At 26.4% G+C, this 25093-nt stretch overlaps 4 protein-coding genes across 5 annotated transcripts; 2 read left to right on the forward strand and 2 right to left on the reverse strand.

Annotated features, from left to right (window-relative positions):
- Positions 1-35: 35 nt before the first annotated feature.
- LOC103569582 (metaxin-1) lies at positions 36-4972 on the reverse strand. Of its 2 annotated transcripts, XM_008546933.3 has the most exons (5): positions 4715-4972; positions 4084-4334; positions 1757-2309; positions 333-393; positions 36-167 (listed from the first exon to the last, which is right to left on the reverse strand). In XM_008546933.3, exons 1-5 carry the CDS (start codon positions 4967-4969, stop codon positions 154-156), a joined length of 1134 nt encoding a protein of 377 aa, XP_008545155.3. In that variant the 5' UTR covers positions 4970-4972; the 3' UTR covers positions 36-153. The 2 variants fall into 2 exon arrangements, with proteins under 2 accessions (XP_008545155.3, XP_008545154.3); XM_008546932.3 differs by lacking the exon at positions 333-393.
- A 1347-nt stretch (positions 4973-6319) lies between these two features.
- LOC103569595 (methyl-CpG-binding domain protein 3) lies at positions 6320-8974 on the reverse strand. The gene is made up of 5 exons (XM_008546952.3): positions 8649-8974; positions 8018-8162; positions 7875-7928; positions 6861-7106; positions 6320-6555 (listed from the first exon to the last, which is right to left on the reverse strand). Exons 1-5 carry the CDS (start codon positions 8780-8782, stop codon positions 6457-6459), a joined length of 678 nt encoding a protein of 225 aa, XP_008545174.2. The 5' UTR covers positions 8783-8974; the 3' UTR covers positions 6320-6456.
- Positions 8975-10666: 1692 nt separating this feature from the next.
- On the forward strand, positions 10667-21135 carry LOC103569596 (cGMP-dependent 3',5'-cyclic phosphodiesterase). The gene is made up of 10 exons (XM_014444982.2): positions 10667-11131; positions 11516-11647; positions 13464-13711; positions 13780-13889; positions 13955-14094; positions 16353-16530; positions 16751-16932; positions 17137-17321; positions 18546-19098; positions 20427-21135. The coding sequence occupies exons 1-10, from the start codon at positions 11027-11029 to the stop codon at positions 20766-20768; spliced, it is 2175 nt and encodes a 724-aa protein (XP_014300468.1). The 5' UTR covers positions 10667-11026; the 3' UTR covers positions 20769-21135.
- Positions 21136-22432: 1297 nt separating this feature from the next.
- Positions 22433-24620, forward strand: LOC103569584 (60S ribosomal protein L35). The gene is made up of 3 exons (XM_008546935.2): positions 22433-22537; positions 22735-22862; positions 24270-24620. Exons 1-3 carry the CDS (start codon positions 22535-22537, stop codon positions 24499-24501), a joined length of 363 nt encoding a protein of 120 aa, XP_008545157.1. The 5' UTR covers positions 22433-22534; the 3' UTR covers positions 24502-24620.
- The last annotated feature ends 473 nt before the right edge of the window (positions 24621-25093 follow it).

The following is a 25093-nucleotide window of genomic DNA, read 5'->3' on the forward strand; positions in this document are numbered from 1 at the left end:
TTTAATTAAAATATTATATACAATAAACAAACACGTCTTATTTCTTTTGTCTTTTATTTTTAATTAATCTAATTTAAAAGCACAACAATTTAATCATCTTCTACTTCCTCTGCTTCAAGAAAATAACCTTCTGATTCGTCAAAATTTTCATCATCACTTGTCGGTACCTTTAACAAAAATTTTAAATTTTAAATTAAATTTCTGAAAATAAATTTTTTCTAGTTAAAATTTTTAAAAAGTTTTATTACTTATATTTTAATAAATTAATTTTTTAATCTATGAAATAAATTATAAAAAAAAAATTAATTATAAATCCTGTTACTATTACTTACGTATTTTTATTTTTTTAGGTATTCTAATAAATTTCTTTCGTCTTATTAATAACAATAGAACCTATAAATAATATCTGTTGCTTGACAAATATATTTATTCGAACACATCTATCACAATTAATTAAAATTTTTTTGATGAGTTCCTCCTACTTGTTATTTTTTACTTTTAATAAAAATAAATTTACGAATTCCATATAAGGTAAAAGCCCCTATTTCCGCTCATTTTTTATACTTATTTTTTGCAGTTTTAAGTATCAGAAATAAAATTTTAGTTTGAAAAATAATGTTGATAATTAATTGCTATTAATTTTCTAAATAAGGTCTTTGAGTGTACCCATAGTCGCTTACTAAAAGTTGTCATGTACCATTACTCGATCAACACATGGCCCTATAGTCGCTCAAAGATAATATCAATTAAACTATCATAAGTTTATTGATTTGAAAACAATTTATAAATTACACTACTTTATCCTTTCATTATATAAAATTTCATGAATTTTAAAAATATATTTAATAAGATATAGTTATAACAATTCTTAAAAAATTTGACGTAACCAAAATTTAATCTAACGAACGAATGTTAAAGTAAAAAATGCTCGGCTATGCGCGATTTTGAAAACAGTTATTTAATTTAAATTTATAATCTATTATAAAATAATTTGATACATTATATTTTAATATATTTAGATTCACAAATAATTATTTATCAATAATAATTTTTTTAGTTGTAATTTTTTTTTATAAAAGAACGCATTAAACAGTTAAAGTGAACGACTAATAGTATTGAGCGGGTATTGGGGCTTTTACTTTAATTCATTTTAATTAAATAAATATTTAAAAAAGTTTTTAATATTTTTCTTAGAAAGCACGGATTTAAAATACAATATAGATATATTTAAATGAGGCGGAACTATTCAAAATAATCTAAGGTACCCGCAGATAATAAGGCCTAAGTAACAGAAATGATATTTAAGAGATATTACGACAAATTTATAGAGTCCCGATACCACTTTCCCTGTCTTCTATATTTTATTATCCGTCATGTGTTGTCGTAGCGCAGAAGAAATTATAAAAACCAATCTAGTCTTCTGACTCTTAAAAAATATTGTTGCCAAATTTAAGTGATGATTTATCTCTAATACCAATTTTATTAAGTATAGTTAAACTATTCCAGTTTGTTTAACCCGTAGGCCTTACTACCCTACCGTAGTAAAATAAGGCCTATTCGTATGATTTTTGTAAAAGTATTATTTTTTGTTTGTTTATGGTAAAAATTACCATTACTTGATTACATTTTATGGCTAAGTATTGAAAAAAAGATTAATGATACATTTCAATAATTAAATGCAATATTTTCGATTCTATTCAAAATCTCCCTTAACTAGGCCTTATTACCCGCCAGTACCGTAAATAATAAAAATTACCTCAACAATGCCAGTAATGAATGCGTAAGAAATCATAGCGAATGTTACAAAAACTCCAGCTAATATTTTATCTCTCTTGTTATTTGGAAATTCATTATCAACTTCAACTTTATGTTTTTTTTCATTTTCTCTAGCCTGGATTTTTTCATACTCCAAATAATCGTACTCGAAATAACGTTGTGATATGCGTGATACAAATTTAGTGAGATTTGTGCATGCCTTGAGATGATTCTGTAAGGCTGGATTTGGCAGTGGAGCTTTTAACAATGGAGCCAGATAAGAGTATACCAATGCATCTAATGACGTTGGACTTGTACCAAAAAAGTAATCAGAATCTCCTAATCTTGTTGATAACAAGGTTATGCATTTTTGTGCTTCGGAGTAAACTTTGTTTTCTATCACAGTCATATCATCTTCATTCATAAAAAGTGTTTCCATCGTTGCTCTGGCATGTTTTTCATATTGCGATGGATAGTAAAAATTAAATGGAAATGGTATTGCTTTAGCGTACCAAGGTCTTATTAAATCATTGAAATTTTTTTGATCTAACCACCTGTAATTTTATAAATTCGTATTATTAAATACAATACTAAAATGTGTGAATGTTGTAGATATGAGTCGAAGCGTAATCGTGAGTAAGCTTTCGTCAGATGAAAATTATTTTTTTCAGCGAAAAGTATATGTTAGGGTAGTTGTTGAAAATTAAATTTTCTCAAGCGCCCCATAAAAAGCTTCTATTTAGTGAAAAAATACTTGGGGAATTTGGTTTTTTCGTTTTAAGTACAAAAAACACTTGCCGCAGGATGACCAAAGTTTATTTTTCGATACAATCGCGGTTTTTTTTAGATGTCTTAGAAAATATGCAGGTTAAAGGAAAAAATCATAGAAACTATTTTGTAGGAAATCAAATTCTTGACAAAAAAAGTCATTTTCATTTTTGTTATAAAATGTATATTTACAAAGATATTTTTAAAAAACTTTTCTAGATCTTATCAATTGAGCATTCAAAGAATTACGAATGTTAAAAATAACGTTTCTTCATAAATATAGACAACTTCATAACTCGTAACATATCAATCATTAATTCTTGTTGTAGTTTCTATATATTTAGAAAAATGTTATTTTCAAAATTTGTAATCCTTAAAACGCTCAATTCATAAGATCTAAAAAAAGTTTTTTTAAAATATCTTCATAAATACACATTTTATAAAAAAAAAAGAATATGACCTTTTTTGTCAAAAATTTATTTTCCTACAAAATTGTTCCTATGAGTTTTTCCTTTAATCTGCATATTTCATTAGATATTTGAAAAAAACCGCAATTGTATCGAAAAATGATCTTTGGTCGTCCTAAGGCACCCGTTCTTTTTACTTAAAAAGAAAAAACCAAATTTCCCATGTATTTTTCCATTAAAAAGTTTTTTTTGGGGCGCCTGAGAGAATTTAATTTTTAACGACCACCCAGTATATATTTTTGGTCCAGCCGTTTTTTGAGCTCGAAGAGTTAAAAAGTGTACTATATAGTAACGTTTTCAAATTCTCTGAGCTCGAAAATAGCGGGAAGTTTTGGGGTTGGCCCGCAAGTCAACAGTTTTTCAAATTTCTTTTTATTAATATAAATATGTAGAATAGAGTAAGGAGTTAAGGAGGGAGAAGGATCTGAGATCCAAACAAAAGAGCATATTTTAGAAATTTCTTTTCAGAAAACCTTTTTTATTAAAATTTTTAAAATTAGTGGCATTATTAAGCAACATCCCAAGAATATTCTGATAAATTTTCATAAAAAAATATTAAAAAATAAGTCAGCGGTAGTGGGGAGAGACGAGTCACTTGAAAAACAGATTTGAACGAAGGAATAAACAAAATATTTATTTTTGAATTTTTGGTAAAGGCGCAATCAAAAAACTCTAATTTATGCCCAAAATTCTTCCTTTTGTTTAATTAAAAAGTAAGTAGTTATTGAAAAAAAAAATTTTCGTTCAAATCAAAGATAAACTTATGTATTAAAGAAATCTTTTTGGTTTTTTGATTTCAGTTGAAGCAGTCATGAGTTATCCTGCCTACGGCATGGAGACTTTTTTTTGACTCGTCTTTCCCTACTGCCACTGGCTTATTTTTCAATATTTTTTAATGAAAATTTAGCAAAATATTCTTGGAAAGCTGCTTAATAATTTTACAAATTTTTTGAATTTTAATTAAACAAGTACTCTGAAATATCTCAGACCCTTTTCTCCCTTAAGTATCGAAGACATATCTAGATGATGTAATATCTTTAGAAAATTACCGATAATATAAATAGAATTATTTGTCCATAAAAAATAAAATTACCAGACGTATTGAAGAGCGGGATAAAAGTTTTCTCTCAACATATACTCATAAGATACAATATCAGCACGTTCTTTAGCACTAAGTAAATTATCTGGAGAATAATTTCTGTCTTTTAAAAATTGAATTATATTATGAACAGAATCAATTGCATTTGATCCACTTCTTAGTACCGGCAAATGTCCATTTGGTGTTCGGAATGGATTACATGTTGAATTTATTCTTATTGGTGCATTACTAAACTTTGCATAGGCCTGGTAATAAATAAAAATAATAATAATTTATGTCATTAGAGTAAATTATCAAATATTTGATAAGTGTGAATGGTAGCAGACATCAGACAAATTTAAAATTATAAAAAAATAGAGTAAATAATTAATAAAATAAGATTTTTAAAAAATGCGCATGTTCAAAATTAAAAAATAAATGCATTTTTTATAAATTTAATTTTAATTATTTACTCTATGTATTTATAATTTTAAATTAGTCTGATGCCTGCTACATTCACACTCATAATATTTTTAAACTTTCAAATTTTGTAAATTGAAAATTAATTTGACGTAAATTAAATATCATGTTTATAATTTTCATTAGATATTTGTTTAAAAAAAAAAAAATAATTAATTGTTAATACCAAAATTTGTAGACAACGAATGCCAACTGATGGCAATCCCCAATCACCTTTCCATACATCCAACTGATATGTTTCAGTTGAATTCATTTTTATAAAATAACAACAAAATAATTTTTTTACATTTACGATAACAAATATTATATATAACTTTATATATGTAAAAATATAATTAAAAAATTTTAATAACTTGTCAAAAGCATCAAAACAACAATAAACGTTTAATAGATAACCTAAAATATATTTATATATGTACATGTGCCAAATAGCATTGAAAATAAGAGCGACATCTACAACAGAATGCGGGATATTTAGAAAAAGTTTAAATAAAAAAAAAAAATTAAGCTGGAATTAAGAAGTAAAAAAATCAAATTAATAATTTAAAAGTTGAATAAAAATCTATAATAAAAAAAATAAAAGTAAGATAAAGCCTCTATACCTGCTCAGTACCATTAGTCGCTCACTTTAACTGTTTAAGGCGTTTTTTTATAATTTTTATAAAAAAAATGACAACTAAAAAAATTATTATTGATAAATAATTATTTGTGAATCTAAATATATTAAAATATAATGTATAAAATTATTTTATAATAGATTATAAATTTAAATTAAATGACTGTTTTCAAAATCGCGCATAGCCGGGCATTTTTACTTTAACGTTCGCTCGTTAGATTAAATTTAGATTACGTCAAATTTTTCAAGAATTGTTATAATTATATCTTATTAAATATATTTTTAAAATTCATGAAATTTTATAATAAGAAAGAATAAAGTAGTATAATTTATAAATTATTTTCCAAATCAATAAACTTATGACAGTTTGATTGATATTGTCTTTGAGCGACTATTGGGCCATGTGTTGATCGAGTATTGGTACATGACAACTTTTAGTGAGCGACTATGGGTATACTCAAAGACCTTATTTAAAAAATTAATAGCAATTAATTATCAACATTATTTTTCAAACTAAAATTTTATTCCAATACTCGAAACTTCAAAAAATATCTATAAAAAAAAAATATGGTTTTTCATTTTACTTATTAATTTATATTGAGTGATTTAATCTCACTCTAATGAAAAGTGGCAACTCATTATCAAATTCAGCTGCTATTTTTTTGTAACTGATTTTTCAAAAAAAGCAGAAAATTTTGAATTGTCTGCTAACTTCAGGATCATAAATCTGTCATTTGTTTATAAAAACTTGAAAAACCTAAAAGTGTTAGGGGCTTGTTCAGAAACACACTCTGGAAGAGAAAATATTCAAATCCTGCGTTCAGATATCTTCTGGTCGAACTCAAGGTGCGATTTAACATTACAAAGGTACTAGTTACACCTGGATAGGTAATTCTTCACCTCCAGAGTATATTTCTGAACACTCTCTAGAAGTCTGCTGAATTTTCTATTTCGCAACAATTCAAATAAAATCAAATTTTTAAAAATAAGTTATCATACAAAAAACAGATTTTGTTAAAAATGGCGCTAATCAGATTTTTAAATACTTTATTGACAATAATAAATTTGAAAAATATGTGCGTCGATGGTTTAAAAAAATTTATTATAAAAAAAATTATATTTATTTATATATATATATATATATATCATTAACTTAAAATTATGTTTTATATTCGTTTACGCTGGATAATTATTGTATATTATAAAATGTAAAAGTCGAACTTAAATTAAAAGATATATATAAAGATTATTGTATAAATAATAATATGAATTAATTTTTAATTTATAAGAAATCAAGTTGAAATTGCACGTAATGCATCTTGAAGTTTTTTTCTTGCAATAGCAACTCTGTCTTCTTGTTTTTTTATATCGTCATCAGCTATCGTGACGGCCTGCAATCAAATAAATCTAATATAATAAATGTATCATGTAGTTAATAATAATTAGTAGAGTAAATAATAATATTGCATATGTAATTACGTTTTTTGCAATGAATGTGTAATATTAAACCGTTTATGTAAACAAAGAAAATGAAATATTTGTTAAATAAAAATAACCAATGAAAATATATAAGTTGGTTTATTTTTAATAAAAAATAAATTTGAACTTAAAATAAAATTATTAATTGAATACATGGAGAAATTCACGATTAATTACAAAATAATGAAAATTTGTATGTAAAATGTTAAGTTTTAACCTGAACTAGAGGTTGGTCAGGATTTAAAAATACTCCTGGATTTTTTTCAAGTGAAGTTTTAGATCCAGTTTGCCCGGTTACTGGTTGGGATGACATATGAAGAGCAGTTGCTACACTTTGGAGTAACGTTTCTTCAGTAATATAAGGTCCTACTGGTTTTAAAGTTTTAGGTAAATCCATTCCGTTGAATTCAAAACCATCTGGATCACATGCTCTCAAGCCTTCCAATCGTTTTTCCCAAAACAGCTTAAATAAAAATAAAAATTAATCTAAAGACAATATTTGAGTACATGATTTTAAAATGTATATCATTGCAAAAGTGGCTCATCTTTACATCTCAGTTAAAATATATTAGCAAAAATATCTTCATATAAATATTAACTGCATCCTTGTCTTGTTTTTGGAGATATTTTTTCATGAAATGGTTTTGCTGAGATTTTTTTATCCGAAACTTTATTTCTGAGATAAAATGAGGGAGAAACAATTGTGAAAATTAATAATGAACCGGAAGTTAGCAGACTATTAAAAAGTTTTCGGATTTTTTTTTCAACAAATTACAAAAAAAAAAAAAAATGCACATGTAAAAAATTAAAAAAACTATGAATGTAGTTTTTTTAAACATTTTTTTTTTTTTTAATTTATCGTTTTGAATAAATTTAAAAAACTATTAGACGTCAACTAACTTCCTGGTAACACGACTTTATCTCCCCGGACAAAATCTCCTTGACAACATCTCTCTATGACAAAATCTCTCGAGGATAAAATACATGTATGTGGAGCATATTCTATATATTTATGATATACACATAAAATGTGAAAAAAAAAATCTGAATACGATTTCAGTCGTAAGTGTAGAAATCATAATTACATAGATTATTATAAAGTCTTGTTAATAGAGATCTTGTCCAGCAGATTTTGTCCTGGAGAGATTTTGTCGTCGGGAAATATCATGGTGGAACCAACTTCCTATCATAAATTAATGAGAGAAAAAAATAAAATTTGAAATTATTTTACCTGTTTAGGTTTATCTTGAGAGCCATATTTGCTATCAGTTTTATCAGTTCCTTCCTAAAGCAATCAATAGTTTTAATTTGAGTAAAAATACTTAAGCAATTAAATTACATAGTTCGACTTGTTTGCTTAATTAATTAACAAACCTGTTTTGGTTTATCCTGAGTAGGATGTTTTACATCTTTATTAACTTTTCTGTCTTGTGTTTTATAAATAGTAACTGGTTGTTTGAAAATAGAAGCCGTTTGTCTTATTGGTGGTACTAATGATGCATCATTTCTTACTCCTCGACTAAAAAAAACAACAAAATAATCAATTGTATTATAAAAAACAATTAAAAATTATTGTTCAATTATAAAAATTTAATGATCCTGAAATAAACAGACAATTAACAAATTTCAGATCTACTTGATAAGAAATTAATTTAAAAAAAAAGAAAACTAAAAATATGCACATGTAGAAAATTAAAAAAAACTGTGTGCAATTTTTTCAAACATTTTTTTTTTTATAATTCAGGGCCAGTTTTTTATACGGGGTATAAATTGTTATTGCTGGTTTATCTATATATTATTAATGTTTAGATATACTAACAATATTAATTTAAACTCGGATAAAACAAAATTCCGTTAAAAAAACTGGCATTTGTTGTTTTTGAATAAATTATTATTTTCAAAAAAATACAAGACGTTGACTAACTTCAATATCATAAAATTGAATCATTCAATTAAGTTATAAAATAGATATTATATGATTATTGTAAAAAACAATAATACTAACCTATAATAGTAAACATCAACTTTTCCTGAGGATGGTGGTAGTGGATTTGAATTTTTACGAGATATTTCATCACGAGTTGGCCAATTTGTCGGCAATGCCGATGGATATTTTTTTTTATCTATTGACATATTCATTTTTTATCACTTATGTTATTATGTTACAAAATAAATAAATAAATACAACAAAACAATATCTATACACAAGTTTACAAGGGTGTAGGTGTAGTGCGTGTAGTGTAAGTTGGTGTAAGTAATGGAGCAATGTAAAGAACAGGCAAATTGAACTCTCGAGTGGAGGGAGATCTCTACCTTCCTCTATCTTCTATTTAACCTTCGAGGACGAAAGCGATAACAAACTTTCCCTTTAACCAGATGTCGCTATCGATTGACGGTTTCTATTGGGCTTTTGAATTTCCCGCGTTCTTTGATGACCAATATAATTATGACCAAATGTAATTACTATTAATTTCATATAAGTAAAAACCCCTATACCGCTCACTTTTCATAAAATGAAACACCATATTTTTTTTTATAGTTATTTTTTAAAGTTTCGAGTATTAGAATAAAATTTTAGTTTGAAGAATAATCTTGATAATTAATTATTATTAATTTTTTAAATAAGGTCCTTGAGTGTACCCATAGTCGCTCACTAAAAGTTGTCATGTACCTTTACTCGATCAACACATGGCCCAATAGTCGCTCAAAGACAATATCAATTAAACTATCATAAGTTTATTGATTTTGACAAATAATTTATAAATTATACTACTCTATTCTTTCATAATATAAAATTTTATTAATTTTAAAAATGTATTTAATAAGATATAGTTATAACAATTCTTAAAAAATTTGACGTAACCTAAATTTAATCTAACGAATGAACGTCAAAGTAAAAAATGCCCGGCTGAGCGCAATTTTGAAAACAGTTATTATTTTTAAATTTATAATCTACTATAATATAATTTGATACCCCTGATCAAAAATACTCATTGAAAAGTATTGAAAAAAATAAGAATTGAATCCTGTTGAATACTTTCTATACCCCAAGGTTTTCATCTGGACATTAATTTAATATTTTTCAATCATATTGAATCCAAAAATAATATAAGAATTTCTAAACTTCCGAGAAATTGAAAAAGATTCAAAAGAATTGATATTTTCAATCTTTCTTAATACCAAAATAGTTCCATATTTCGGGTGAAGATTGGGATTGAAAAAAATTCAAATGAATTAAAATTTTCAATCTTTCTGAATACTTTTCAACAACAAAAGAATTTCACATTTCGGGTCACGTGTGGGATTGAAGAAAATTCAAATGAATTGACATTTTTGAATCTTTTTGAATCCTTCTCAATACCAAAATAGTTCGATATTTCGGATCGAGTATAGAATTGAAAAGAATAAAAATGAATTGCCATTTTTGAATCATTCTAAATCCTTCTCAATACTAAAATAATTCCATATTGGAAGGTATTGAAATGATGAAAGATTGAATTCCTTTCAATACTTTTAAATTCCATTTTAAGAATTACAAAGTATTCAAATGATCAAAATTTCAATTCCATTCAATAGTTTCCAAAACCTACGTGTGGATTGAAAAGAATTGAAATAATTTTCAATCCTTCTCAATGAGTATTTTTAATCAGGGACATCATATTTTAATATATTTAGATTCACAAATAATTATTTATCAATAATAATATTTTTAGTTGTAACTTTTTTTTATAAAAATTGTAAAAAAACGACTTAATCAGTTAAAGTGAGCGACTAATGGTACTGAGCAGGTATAGGGGCTTTTTACCTTATATAAATATATAAAAAAATATTTATATAATTGTAATATAAATTAAAACTCAAACTCTTGAATTTTAGATGTGCGCGCATGCGCCTTCGATTTATGAATTCAAGGAATCGAAATAAATGTCTCGATTAATCGATAGTTACACACACATACACACATATGTGTGTATATATACATAAATATACGTACGTAATTGTTTGTTTTTATTTGCCTTTTTATCCGGGGTCAGTAATCCTCTGATCGTGGAAGGTGGAAGATTTCGGAGTAAATGAGTACAAAATTTGTATTCATTACTTATGTTTTAGTAAACAATTAAGTAAAATAATAAAAAATAAAAAACAAAGTTTAATTAAACAATATTATTACATTTAAAATAATATGACCAAAAGTAATCGAGCATGAATTGCCAAAATAAATTCGGATTTGAAAAAACTTCAAATGTTTCTCATAAGTAATAACAATAATAATTATCGCCGTGATTTAAGTGAAATAATTTAATAATGAGGAGCAATAAATAGTAAATTATTACTTGATAATAACGTAACTTAAGAATTTAAATAAATAAATAATTAATTAAAATGACGTTGCAATTGGAATCAACGACACCTGAAAAAATGCTTTCTCTCATTAAAGATCTTGCTGACTTGCCTTGCAGTATTATGCAGAAAAATTTAAATAAATATGTAAGTTATTTTATTCTTTATAAATTAAACTGTAGTACTATTAACAATAATTAGCTTAGTTATTTATTATATAACATTTATGGTCATCATTGAATCACGTGTCGATTTAACAAAATGACATTTGGCTTCAATTCAAATGATTAATTTTTTTTTTTTACCAAAGTTTACTTGGTTGATTTATTATTATTACTCTTGTAAATCAATGAAAAATAAAACAATGAATTGCGTAATAAAAATAGATAACATGTTTATAAATGTAAGTAATTTATATGTTTACTTTATTAACTTGAGTGAATTATATTTAATAAATTCGAATTTTATTTAAATTTTATAAATAAATTAATTTTATTGCTGATAAGAAAAATTTTATTTGTATTTTTGTAGATTGAATCAAAATCTGGAGCAAATATATCATTTCTTGCGCCTATTTTGCCAGAATCGGAGGAAATGGTTATTCATGTTGTGGGTGGAAAAATACTTGACAGAGGATTAAGAATTCCTATAAACCAATCAAACGTAATCATCTTAGAAATTATGTTTTATTTAGCGTAAATTTAAATTGTTCAATATTTTTTTATTGATTCCCGAGACTTTAATAGTTTAATATAAGACTTATATTTTTAAATAGTATATTGTGTGACGAGGGATAAAACAAAACGATTTCAGACTGGGGTGAGATTGACTGAAATCACCTGCATAAAATCGTGTTTTATCCTGAGTTACACACAATATTTTCCATAATTATCTTGCATTGGAACTTAAAATTTCATTGTCAGTAGTCAGAAACATATTAATTTAAGACCAAATATTAGCGTAAGCTTAAATTATTATTTTCAATTTATAATTGAGCAGAAACTATAAGTGCTATTCATTATTCACACTAATTTTTATGAAACTTAATCACAGTCAGAACTGTCATTCACGTTAATAAAATTATTGGTCTGAAATAACTATTAAACAAATGACAAGTACCAGAGTTTAAATTACGAATGTCTTCAGTCAGCGAGCAGAAACATCCCTGATAGCCACACTTTAAATATAATCGCTCAGCTAGTTCTGCAGTGAAACATTTTCGGCGAACTTAACGACAAGTTTCTGATAAGCCTTGGCTGGATAATACTTGCATGCAAGTTGATGCAAATCAACTGCCGTCATCTGAATGTAATTTGACAGAAAAACTTGCCGTCAATTTTAAGTGAAACTTTCAATCAACTTAATATCATTGTCTGACAGTAACACTTGTAGTCAAATTGAATTCAAGTTACAGATAATTTACTGTCAACCCAAAGGTAGCTTCTTGCTCTCCAACACTTTCCTTTAAATCGGTTTCAGAAAACGGCAGTAACTTGAAGTTAACTTGTGATTAAGGCGGCTATCAGGGATTATTTTCACCATACCTGCACCGAAAATTTAAATTCCTGTCCTGTTTAGAGGAAAGAAAGTCATTCTTTTCTCTCATGTGAAAACAAATGATAAAAATTATTCGCATTAATTTTTATAAAACTTAATCACAGTCAGAACTGCCATTTACGTTAATAAAATTATTGGTCTAAAATTACTATTAAACAAATGACAAGTACCAGAGTTTAAATTACGAATGTCTTCAGTCAGCGGGCAGAAACATGATTAGTTTGTTCCCAAGGGTCGAAACAAGTTTGTTTCTGCCCGCTTACTGAAGGCACAATTTATTTGTTTGCTAATGTTGATTCGCGGCATCGGATTGAAATTAACTTGTTTCGACTGACTGTAGGGATGCTAAGTATCATGAAAATATTTTTACCGTTCCCACATGGTGTTTTCGGATGGATTCTTATATGATTTCCTATAGCAATTCAGCATAAATTCATAGACTCGTATCAATAGACAGTAGACAGAAATCCAGATACTCCGGATTCTATAGAAATTACTTACATAGGAACCCAGATTCCTATATAAATTTCCCACAAAGAAATTCATTTATCAAAATTCCTATGGGAATCCAGGTATCCAGTGTCCTATGTGGATTTCCCATATGGGAATCCAGATACCCATGGTATCCTACATGGATTCTTATATAAATCTAAACACTCCTTTGTCGATTCCTATGAATTCTTACATAAACCCACACTTTTCTCTACGGATTCCTATGGGTTTCCATGCAATCCCACATGGATTTTCTTGATAGGGTATATTTACCATACTTATTTTTTTGTTTGTTTAAATCTTATGTACCACTGATTTCAAATCAGTTTTATTTCAATCATAAAAATTTCACATATTTAATGAATTAATTAATAAAAAATAAATCGATTGTTGAATTAACTAAAATATAATAAATTATTGTGATTGTTAGGCAAGCGATCATGTATTACATCGCGTTATTAAAACACGAAAGTCATTAAAAGTTAACTGTACAGAACTGGACCAAGAATTATTACTACATTTAAACTCTGTCAGTGAACTGGTACCTGATAAATTACTCAGTATTCCTATTGAACATCCTAGTGAGCAGTATATTGCGTTAGTTGTTACCCTGATAAATTATCCTGATGACGAGGCTGCTGAGGATCTTTGTATTAAAATTGTCGAAGAATGTTTTCGGTAGTATTTTTATATTATTTTTTCACTTGATAATAATTGGCATCTAATTGGACCCCTAATTATTTTAGATATTGTTTGGGGTTACTATTGAATACTTTAAGATGCCAAGAGGAGACGCGGCTAAAAGTTCAATGTCAAGATCTACTTACTGTTTCAAGGAAACTTTTTACTCATTTGGGTAACTAAAAATAAATTCAAGTATTTTTATTTTAATTTAACTATTTTTTAAAAATAATTTTTCAGGCGATTTGCCGGATTTGTTACGGGAAATAATGGTCGAGGCAAGAAAGTTGACAAAGGCTGAGAGATGTTCATTATTTTTACTTGACCATGAGCATCATGAACTTGTAGCCAAAGTTTTTGATGGAATTTCAACAACAGACGTAATTATTATTTAATTATTTACGAGAAATTTAAAATATTAGATATTTTAATTAAAGACCAATTATAATGAAACTCTTATTATTATACTTGATAATTTTTTCTTTAATTAACTATTCATTTTCCACAAGAAAAATTAATTAACGAAAAATATTGATCTTCTTAAGGTAAAAAAAATTCATTCCGAAAAAGTTGAACATGTGGAACCCCTAGATTAGAACTTCCAGCGGAATTTTTTTTTAACTTTTGTAATTTTTACAGTAAAAAAAAAAAAGTTTATTTAGGATTTTATATATAAGCGAATTTTAAGTAAAAATAACTCGCCTATTTTTGAAAAATTTCAATTTTCTTCACGGGAAGTTAAAAAATAATTTTTTATGTAACCCTCATTTCGAAAAAGTTCAAAAACTTTAAGTAATTTTAATAGTTTAATAAGTAAGTAAGTAATTTTTTTTTTACTATCAAAATTCAACATGTCAAACTTTTTTCAAATTTTTTTTTTACACGAGTCATTTCAGCGGCTTGAAAAAAAAAGATCAACAAATTTTATAATTCGTAAAAATAAAAACTTTGTCGCATCGAGTCGATTAATTATAAAGACAAAAAAGTATGTTGGTGATAATTATCAACAAGAAGTTCTTGACTCGATAAATATTTCTCAGTAAAAGCAATTTTTCTTCTTAATATAATCGATACTTTATCAAGCATCTGCTGATAGTAAAAATAAAAATCGTATAATTTAAATTAATCTTTCAATTCGCGTGTTGATTATCATCCTTAATAAATTACATATACACTCACTCAATGTTTACATTTTATCAGACTATAAATATTGTGTATTTTTATTTAGAATTCAGTTGCTTTTAAAAATTTTATTAAATAACAAAAAAAAAAAATGTTACTTATTAATGACAGTCTTATTGCTGGTGCTTTGGTTTCAATGCAGGAGTTTTTAAATTTAATATTTAACTGTTTTGAAGTGAGAAATATATTCAATATTATTCAAATATCGTGTCACTAATTCCAAAAGGGCGTATCATTTTTTTTTATTGCTAATGATATTGTAGACTTATTCTAAATCTGAAAATTGGTAAAAAATTTTGAAAGTTGAACGTGCGTATAATTTAAGCTATAAGACAAAAGTACTGTTTTTGATCATTTTAGGACCAGTAGTGGGGTCGTTAAAAATTAAATTTTCTCAAGCACCCCATAAAAAGCTTCTTTTTAGTGAAAAAATACCTGGGGAATTTGGTTTTTTCATTTTAAGTAAAAAAAATACGTGCCGCAGGATGACCAAAGTTTATTTTTCGATACAATCGTGGTTTTTTTTAAAATAGCTCAGAAAATATGCAGGTTAAAGGAGAAAATCATAGAAACTATTTTGAAGGAAATCAAATTCTTGACAAAAAAGTCATGTTCATTTTTTTTATAAAATGTATATTTACGAAGATATTTTAAAAAAACTTTTTTAGATCTTATCAATTGAGCATTCAAAGAATTACGAATGTTAAAAATAATGTTTCTTCATAAATATAGACAACTTCATAACTCGTAACATATCAATCATTAATTCTTGTTGGAGTTTCTATATACTTAGAAAAATGTTATTTTCAAAATTTGTAATCCTTAAAACGCCCAATTCATAAGACCTAAAAAAAGTATTTTCAAAATATCTTCATAAATATACTTTTTATAAAAAAAATGAATATGACCTTTTTTGTCAAAAATTTATTTTCCTACAAAATTGTTCCTATGAGTTTTTCCTTTAATCTGCATATTTCATTAGATATTTGAAAAAAAACCGCAATTGTATCGAAAAATGAACTTTGGTCGTTCTGAGACACGTGTTCTTTTTACTTAAAACGAAAAAAACCAAATTCCCCATGTATTTTATCACTGAAAAGAAGCTTTTTTTGGGGCGCCTGAGAAAATTTAATTTGTAACGACCACCCCAAGGACCAGTTTTGTCACTTATAAGTTTTTAAATAAAATAATTGAATTCGGATTTAAATGAAATTCATAATTACTCCGAATTCTCTCCCGTTTTTTTACAGTGCAGTTAAAACAAATCATTTAATGTCTGAAAATAAAGCAGTGGCCAAAAATGCTACTCCTACCCCATGTCCTTTGGCTTTCAAATTTTTTTTCCAATTTTTATCTATAAAATAAGTCTACACAACAGCATAAAAAATGTTTCCTCTTGGAGTTAGTAACGCGATATATTTAATATAATTAAAAATAATTTTTTTTTTTTTCATAGGAAATGCGAATAGCTCTCGATCAAGGGATAGCCGGACATGTAGCAACCTCAGGAAAATTAATAAATATAAGAAATGCGTATGAGCATCCATTATTTTACAGCGGAATCGATGAAGTAACAGGATTCAAAACAAGAAATATATTATGTTTTCCTATACGTGACGAAAATCAGATAATCGGTTGGTAAAAAAAATTTTATTTATAAATTTTAATTGATATCTAAAAATAGATAATGCGTGACTTTGAAAAGTAAATTAGTTAAATTGATTATCATTTGTTTATTTTGCTGTCACGCCATTGAGTATTTAACGATATTTATAATTATATAGTTTGTGTAATAAATTTGAATTATTTATCCAAATATTTTATTAAATTTATTTATTTTTAAATATTTTTTAGGGGTAGCTCAATTGTGTAACAAAACAAATGGACTTTATTTCGACGTGTGTGATGAAGAAGTTGCAACGGCTTTTAGTATTTACTGTGGAATATCTATAATGCATAGTATAATTTATAAAAAAATTCAAGACTCTCAGGCAAGGAGTAAATTAAGCAACGAACTGATGATGTACCACATGAAAGTAAGTCCTATTATTTTTTTTTTATTGATCCGTGTAATTAAGTAATAAAAATTGAGACGTCATAATTGATATTAAATAACCAATTGTTTACTCACGCAAATCGATAACTACAGCAGGTATTGTTAGACTTATTAATTAAATGTCATGTCATGAGAAAATATATTGCTATTTTTAAACTCATTAATTGATCACTTATTTTTATAGGTCGAAGAAGAAGCCGTTCAAGCATTACTCAACTGTCGAGATGATCACAGTCCCAAAGATTTTGATCAATTCCACTTTAGGCCCCGTAATATTCCTCATCAACATACACCTTGTTACGTTTTAAAAATGTTCGATGAACTTGACCTTATCACACTATGGAGAATAAAACGAAAAACATTAGCGAGGTATCTAAAAATTTTTTTTGATACTGAAGTTAGCGGACATCTAATTATTTTTGGATTTTTTTTGAAACGATAAATTATAAAAAAAATATTTTAAAAATTGCATCTATAGTTTTTTTAATTTTCTACATGTGCATATTTTTAGTTTTTCTAACTTCTCGATATGAAAATTAAAAGTTTTTGCAAAAAGGGAAGTTATTAGTTTCCTAGATAGCAAAATGTCTTGATGAGTTCTGGATGAGTTCCTATTTATGATTTGGACGTCTTATCAACATCTTAAGGAAGTCTTTAAAAAATTCTCAAGATGTCGAATGAGCCACTTTGCGAGCTCAGTAAGACGTCTTTCAAAAGAGTTCTTTTTTCTGACTTCGCAAATAAGACTTCAGTATGAATTTACCATGATGTCTTAAGGAGCTCCTGATTTTGACTTCATAAAGAAGTTAAAAAAAAGAATACAATTAGACGTCACAAAACTGACGTCTAGGGACAAGATTTTTGCCTTAACTTCGAAATGAATGGTTCAAATGTTTAATATTACGGCGAAAATATTGGTCTTATAAAAAAACTTTTCAAACAAAAGTTGTAGAAAATTTATTTTTATAAAAAAAATGTCTCTTATGATTTTTTTATACGATCAGTATTTTCACCGTAATTCGAAAATTTAGATTCATAATGAATTATTCGAATTTTTATTAATTATGAAAATCTTAATTTTAAAATTATGGTGAAAATATTGGTCGTATAAAAAAATGATAAGAGACATTTTCTGTAGAAAATAAAATTTCCTACAACTTTTATTTGAAAAATTTTTTTATACGGCCAATACTTCCACTGTAATTTCAAAATTTTACACCACTAATTATTAATTGTTATTTTTAAATAAAAGCAAAAATCCTGGTCCTACTAATGTCTTATTTATAGAGTCTTCAAGAACTCTTAATTAAGAGTTTTTAAAAATGACATCTTTAAGATTCTTTTTTTTAGGTTCTTTTCATATAATTTATGAACCACTTGCTCGATTTGCCTCAAAACGTATTGAGTTCTAAGTTTAGGTAAGTCCGATGAGCGGGAAGTTTTTGGGAAAAAACCGATTTTCAGATTATTTATCTTGTAAATAATTTTTAAAAAAAAATTCTAAAATTGTTAATGGTCTGCTAACTTAAAGATAATTTTTTTCTAAATTATAAATCAATAATTATCTTAATATTAATGATAAAAAATTACTAGGTTTATACTTTATGTGAAGAAAGGATACAGAGATGCTCCGTATCATAATTGGGTCCATGCATTTTCCGTCGCACACTTTGCCTATCTGATGATTAAAAATTTAAATCTTGTCAAAAATAATTACATGACACGATTGCAGTCATTAGTATTTCTTGTATCAGGTTTGTGCCATGATATTGACCATCGAGGGACCAACAATTCATTCCAAACCCAATGTGGTACCGTATTAGCGAGTCTTTACAGTTCAGAAGGTTCTGTAATGGAGCGACATCATTTAGCGCAATCAATGTGCATTCTCAATACTGAAGGTTGTAATATTTTTGAAAATCTTACAAGTGATGAATACAGCGAGGCTTTAGATTTACTCAGAAATAATATTCTTGCCACTGATTTGGCTTCACATTTTCGTTCAATTGATGAACAAGATGAAATGGTTAAAAAAGGATTTGATTATAAAGATCCTGTTCACCAAAAACTTTTGCATGCCATGTTCATGACTTGCTGTGATCTAAGTGATCAAACTAAAGACTGGAGGACATCCAAAAAAACCGCTGTAAATATTATTGATTATTTTATAAAATCATGGGTAAAAAAAATTATATATAAATATGTATAATATTTTCTTATATATAATGGGTGGCCTAAAAAAAAAGACTATTTTTTTTTTCTCGAGTCTCTTATAAAAATTTGTTGGTTTCCGATGTTTTAAGATGCCTCTCCAAAAAATCAGCTCGATGAAAAATTTTCAAGAGACCGCTCACGAATTTTAAAAATATTAACAACAATGATCGAAATTTGAATTTTTTATTTCAAATTTTTTTCTTTCTCGTGGCAGCAATAGTTTATATTTGTGAAATCATGACTACGCTGAAAATTTGAGCCCAAAATTTAAATATTTAAACCTCGCTCAAGAATTTTGAATGTTTCCGAGTGCTGTCTTTTGAACGTTTTCGAGCGACTCTTGAATATTAATAATAAAGCTTCTCGATTTTTTTACCATCAATTTGCATCACAATCAATGAAAATATAACCCGAGAAATAGAAATAATAAGTTATTCACATACTTTTTTATTCTTTAATTCAATTTTTAGGTTTTTTCGCTTATTCAAAACTTACCAAATTTTATTGTTTAAAACTGTCCTGTATATTTTTAGTTATGCAAAAGTTATATTTTAGAGAAATGACAATAATTGAGTTATAAAAAAATACAAAAACTTATTCAAAGTATTAGTTACATATTATTATCAGTTAATATTCAAAATTCTTGAGCGCTGTTTAAATATTTAAATTTTGGGCTGAAATTTTCAGTATAGACATGATTTTACAAATATAAACTATTGCTGCCACGACAAAGAAAAAATTTAGAAGTAAAAAATTCGAATTTCAATCGTTTTTGATATTTTCAAAATGTATTAAATTTGAAAGCCTGAACTTTTAAATTTTCTATAAAGTACATGCATTCTAAATGGCAAAGAGTCTCTTTAATTTCGTTTTAATCCCTGAAAACTCTGTAAAACGTATATGTAATTGGGAAAAGAAGGGGCAAGATGGGGTACTCTCAAAATTTTATAAAGAAAATTTGTTATTTAAACTTTTTAAGCTCTAAGAAATTTTTTTCCACGTTTTTTAGGAAGTATCCCATTTTGTCCTGTAATTTTTTTTTTTTTTTTTAACGGCAGCTGAAAATTTTTTCTATTCACTTTGAATATCATTAAAAAAAAAAATATATTTAAGGTATTTGAGTTCCCGAAAATTCACTATTTCCTTACATACCCCGTTTTGTCTCTCCCTTCCCTATATATAATTATATATAATTTTTTTACCCGTAATGATATTTAAATATATAAATTGTTAATTTATTATTTTTGATACTTATTTTAGGAGCAAATATACGACGAATTTTTTTCTCAGGGAGATTTAGAAAAAAGTATGGGCACAGCACCAATTGAAATGATGGATCGTGAAAGAGCATCGATACCGGATTTACAAGTACAATTTATAACAAATCTCGTGTTGCCTTTATTTGAAAATTTATCGACATTATTTACAACTGCCGACTGTCTTGTTGAAGCAATAAAACGTAACCGGGAAATTTGGCGCATTGCCATACCAATATTTCACAGATACAGCGAAATGGGAATAAAAGGAATGGATATTCTATTGGATCAAAATATTGAAAACGAAATTCTGACTGCCTATCGTACGCAAACGTTGCCGACGTAAATTAAATATATGATATATGTATATATATCAACATTATATATTTTAAATTATATTTTTTATTAGCGTGATAAATTAAAGTGCTTGCTATTTTTAGATCTTTAGGATACTTTGACAGTTATTATTTTTATCAAGACTACACTGTGTTTAATGAAAATATAAATAATAATAAACACTTTAAAGTATCGCTACTGTTGTGATAGAAAAATTTAACTGATAGTTTATAGTAAATTATAGTGCAAAAATATAAATTTCAGAGCGCTGGCGCCTTTTACATTTTATAAATTATTATTTATTAACAAAAATAGAAATTACTCTAATTAGTGTCGATTCTAAAATTATTTTATTTAAATTTTTAAGTATTCATTTTTATTATTTACTCTACAATAATAATAATAATAAACTTTTCGATGTAATCTAAATTAATTCAATAAATAGTTTTTTCTCAAAATTATTCATCAAGTACTTTTCTCATTTTATTTAAATATAAGATAAAAGCCCCTGTACCCGCTCACTTCTCATTGAAGTAAGATTAAATCACTTAATATAAATGATTAAATAATTATTAAAAATAAATTGTTTACAATTAAAATTTTTAAAAAGTTTTATTACTTATATTTAAATAAATTAATTTTTTAATCTATGAAATAAATTATAAAAAAAAAATTAATTATAAATCCTGTTACTATTACTTACGTCTTTTTATTTTTTTAGGTATTCTAATAAATTTCTTTCGTCTTATTAATATTAATAGAACCTATAAATAATATCTGTTGCTTGACAAATATATTTATTCGAACACATCTATCACAATTAATTAAAATTTTTTTTGATGAGTTCCTCCTACTTGTTATTTTTTACTTTTAATAAAAATAAATTTGCGAATTTCATATAAGGTAAAAGCCCCTATATCCGCTCACTTTTTATTGGAGTGAGATTAAATTACTTAATATAATTTAATAAATAAAAAGAAAAACCATATTTTTTTTATAGTTATTTTTTGCAGTTTTAAGTATTAGAAATAAAATTTTAGTTTGAAAAATAATGTTGATAATTAATTGCTATTAATTTTTTAAATAAGGTCTTTGAGTGTACCCATAGTCGCTTACTAAAAGTTGTCATGTAGTCGCTCAAAGACAATATCAATTAAACTATCATAAGTTTATTGATTTGGACAAATAATTTATAAATTACACTACTTTATTCTTTCATAATATAAAATTTCATGAATTTTAAAAATATATTTAATAAGATATAGTTATAACAATTCTTAAAAAATTTGACGTAATCTAAATTTAATCTAACGAATGAACGTCAAAGTAAAAAATGCCCGGCTTTGCGCGATTTTGAAAACAGTCATTTAATTTAAATTTATAATCTATTATAAAATAATTTGATACATTATATTTTAATATATTTAGATTCACAAATAATCATGTATCAATAATTTTTTTTTATAAAAAACGCATTAAACAGTTAGAGTGAGCGACTAATGGTACTGAGCGGTTATAGGGGATTTTATCTAAAGTCCGCGTAATTTATTACAATTATTTTTATTTTAACAGGTAAAATAAAAAAAATTATCATTATAATTTATTCCAGCAACATTTTTTGTCATGTAATAAAATTTTTAAATTTACCCGCCAAAAGAACAAACTCGCCGCGCGCACTGCCACGTGCCAGAAGTTAGAAGTTATAAAAAATTCTAGCCCTTGTGACTCTGACCCTTATCTTTCTTTTTCCGTGCTCGGTCAACGCAATCCGTCATAATGGTGAGATTTTTAATATTTAATCTTTAATTTAATCATTAATCACTTGAATAATAAATAAACTAATTGACAAAACACGAATCATAATTTTAAATAAACTAAATAATTTTATTATTGTGGAAATAAACTTATTTTTATTTCAATTGTGCGTACATGATGTTAGACGTGTGGTTAACCTTAAAATTATTTATTGTTTACAGAAGAAACCAAGGTGTTCAGAATTGCGTGCTAAGCAAAAGAAGGAGCTGCTTACCCAGCTCGATGATTTGAAAAAGGAGCTTATGAGTGCTAGAGTTGCACGACACAACTCTTCCGACCCATTGAAATTGTAAGTTTTTTTATTTTTTAAATTACTCCATAACCTCCCCCATAGTTACCTATACCTAAGGTAAGAGACTTAATTCCCCATCAGCGAGCTAGTTCCCTGATCGGGTATGAGATCTTTTACCTTACACAAAAAAAGTTCTTATTAGTTAAAAGACCTAGTACCCGATGAAGGAACTAGTACCTGATTCCTCATGCAATAAAATCTACTATCTATAGATATACAAATATATGAATGATTAGGTACTAGATCTCTTACCGTATATACGTACGTATAGTAGACTGTGCGATTGGAAATCGATATTTTTTTTCAGTCCCATACGACAATTACGTTAAATGTAACTTCAAAAAATAGAGTACTAAATTGGGCATTTCAACCTAACTACAAAACGCGCGCTCACTTAAATAAGATTACTTATTTAAATAATGATCCTGAAGTTGAGCGACAATTCAAATTTGCGCATTTTTTTTTTTCAACAAATCAATTACGAAAAAAAAAGAAAAAATTACACATGTTGAAAATTTGGAAAACTGTATGTGCAATTTTTTAAAATATTTTTTTTTTTATAATTTATCATTTTTAAAAAAATTCATAAATTATTAGATGTCGGCTAATCAGCAGCATATTTAAATAACATTAAAAAGACTTTTTTAAATTTGGAATTTTATAAGTCGTTAAGGGATCAATAAATTGAAAGGACCATAAGAATTGTTATCAGATAATTTTGTCCAAGATTTTCTCTGAAGAAAGCCCTAAGCATAAAATAAAAACATAGACGATGCTTTACTTTATAGACTAGCGAACTGTACTTCAATTTTTTGATAACTTCTATTTGTTTAAAAGAAAAACTTGGACAAACTTACTATTTACTGTACAAGTGAAACAAAGATAGTACCGTTCATCGACGTGAGTCTGAATAGAGAAGCAATTAAAAAAGAGTCATAACATAATTTTTGATCACAATTGAAAAATTATAGATTTTACAAATGAATCATTCAGAACAAAAACTGAAATTTTCATAAATAAGTAATTTTTGAACGGTTAGATTTATCAGAAATTTATAAGAGATCTATTTTATAGAGTTCGATTCTCTACAAAAATATGTTATGGTCGTTTAAATTTATTGATCCTTTAATGAATTATAAAATTCCGAATTAAAAAAAAAATTTCTCATGTTATGTAAATGAGAAAATCCATTTAAGAGAGCGCGTGTTTTGTAATTGCGTTGGAGGGTCCACTTGGTACCTATTTTTTTTTTTTTTATGCTACATTGTCATTGTCGAATAGGACCGAAAAATAAAATGAATTTCATTTGACACAATTTAATATATATGTACATGTTAGTTGTATTCATTTATATGAATAATTAAACATTACATTTTTTGATAAATATCGAATTAAATTTGACAGGCGTGTACTCCGTAAATCTATCGCACGGATATACATTATTATTAATCAGAAGCAGAAGGAAAATTTGCGAAAATTGTACACCAACAAAAAGTGGAAACCATTGGACTTGAGGCCAAAAAAAACCAGGGCTATCCGCCGTCGTTTGACTACTCATCAAGCTAACGCTAAAACTCTTAAAGAAACCCGAAAACTCTCAAGCTGGCCAATGAGGAAATACGCTGTCAAGGCATAAGTTTCATTAATTTATGTTTCGAAAACATTGATATAAATTTTTATTTTACATTGTAGAATATTCTTTACTCTGCATAACATCTTGCGGTTAATAAATTTTAAAAATCTATCATCAATGTACTTACTGACTTATTTATTCAATCGACATTTCAAGTTTTTATGATCCTGACGTTAGTAGACAATTGTCATTCTTGGATTTTTTTTTCAACGCATCAATTACAAAAAAAATTATGCATAAGGTAAAAGGTGTCACGACTAAATATCACAGTCATAATATCAATTCCAAAATATATCAGAAAATATCTTATGTCTAATTACCATCTATCAGAATATCATGTGCCTGAATTTCACAGCGTAGTAATATGCGTAAAAAAAATTGTCAATATATATTTTGAAAAAAATCTATATTAAACGTCAGGTAACTTCACTATCATTTTTTTACATAAATTTGAATACTGTTTCTTCCTTTTTTAGATCTAATTAGTGTTTTATCTCCTAATATATTGATAATTAATTTTAAAAGCCATGAAGACCCAAGGTTTTTTAAAAGTCGAGATAAATATTCGTGAGTAATCTTCATCGTGAAAGTTCTA

Source organism: Microplitis demolitor, chromosome 1 (assembly GCF_026212275.2).
Source record: "Microplitis demolitor isolate Queensland-Clemson2020A chromosome 1, iyMicDemo2.1a, whole genome shotgun sequence".
Lineage (NCBI taxonomy): Eukaryota > Metazoa > Arthropoda > Insecta > Hymenoptera > Braconidae > Microplitis > Microplitis demolitor.

What these genes read in the sequence shown, in the direction of transcription:
- LOC103569582 (XM_008546932.3), bottom strand. Translation starts at nt 4,969, where the DNA reads ATGTACATATATAAATATATTTTAGGTTATCTATTAAACGTTTATTGT. An exon ending in CCCGCTCTTCAATACGTCTG is followed by an intron (nt 2,310 to 4,083) that starts GTAATTTTATTT and finishes ATAAAATTACAG; the next exon opens with GTGGTTAGATCAAAAAAATT. An exon ending in TCATTACTGGCATTGTTGAG is followed by an intron (nt 168 to 1,756) that starts GTAATTTTTATT and finishes TTTTTGTTAAAG; the next exon opens with GTACCGACAAGTGATGATGA.
- LOC103569595 (XM_008546952.3), bottom strand. Translation starts at nt 8,782, where the DNA reads ATGAATATGTCAATAGATAAAAAAAAATATCCATCGGCATTGCCGACA. An exon ending in CTCAAGATAAACCTAAACAG is followed by an intron (nt 7,107 to 7,874) that starts GTAAAATAATTT and finishes TTTTTATTTAAG; the next exon opens with CTGTTTTGGGAAAAACGATT. An exon ending in CTGACCAACCTCTAGTTCAG is followed by an intron (nt 6,556 to 6,860) that starts GTTAAAACTTAA and finishes ATTTGATTGCAG; the next exon opens with GCCGTCACGATAGCTGATGA.
- LOC103569596 (XM_014444982.2), top strand. Translation starts at nt 11,027, where the DNA reads ATGACGTTGCAATTGGAATCAACGACACCTGAAAAAATGCTTTCTCTC. An exon ending in TGACGAAAATCAGATAATCG is followed by an intron (nt 16,531 to 16,750) that starts GTTGGTAAAAAA and finishes AATATTTTTTAG; the next exon opens with GGGTAGCTCAATTGTGTAAC. An exon ending in AAACGAAAAACATTAGCGAG is followed by an intron (nt 17,322 to 18,545) that starts GTATCTAAAAAT and finishes AAAAATTACTAG; the next exon opens with GTTTATACTTTATGTGAAGA.
- LOC103569584 (XM_008546935.2), top strand. An exon ending in TCTTCCGACCCATTGAAATT is followed by an intron (nt 22,863 to 24,269) that starts GTAAGTTTTTTT and finishes TAAATTTGACAG; the next exon opens with GCGTGTACTCCGTAAATCTA.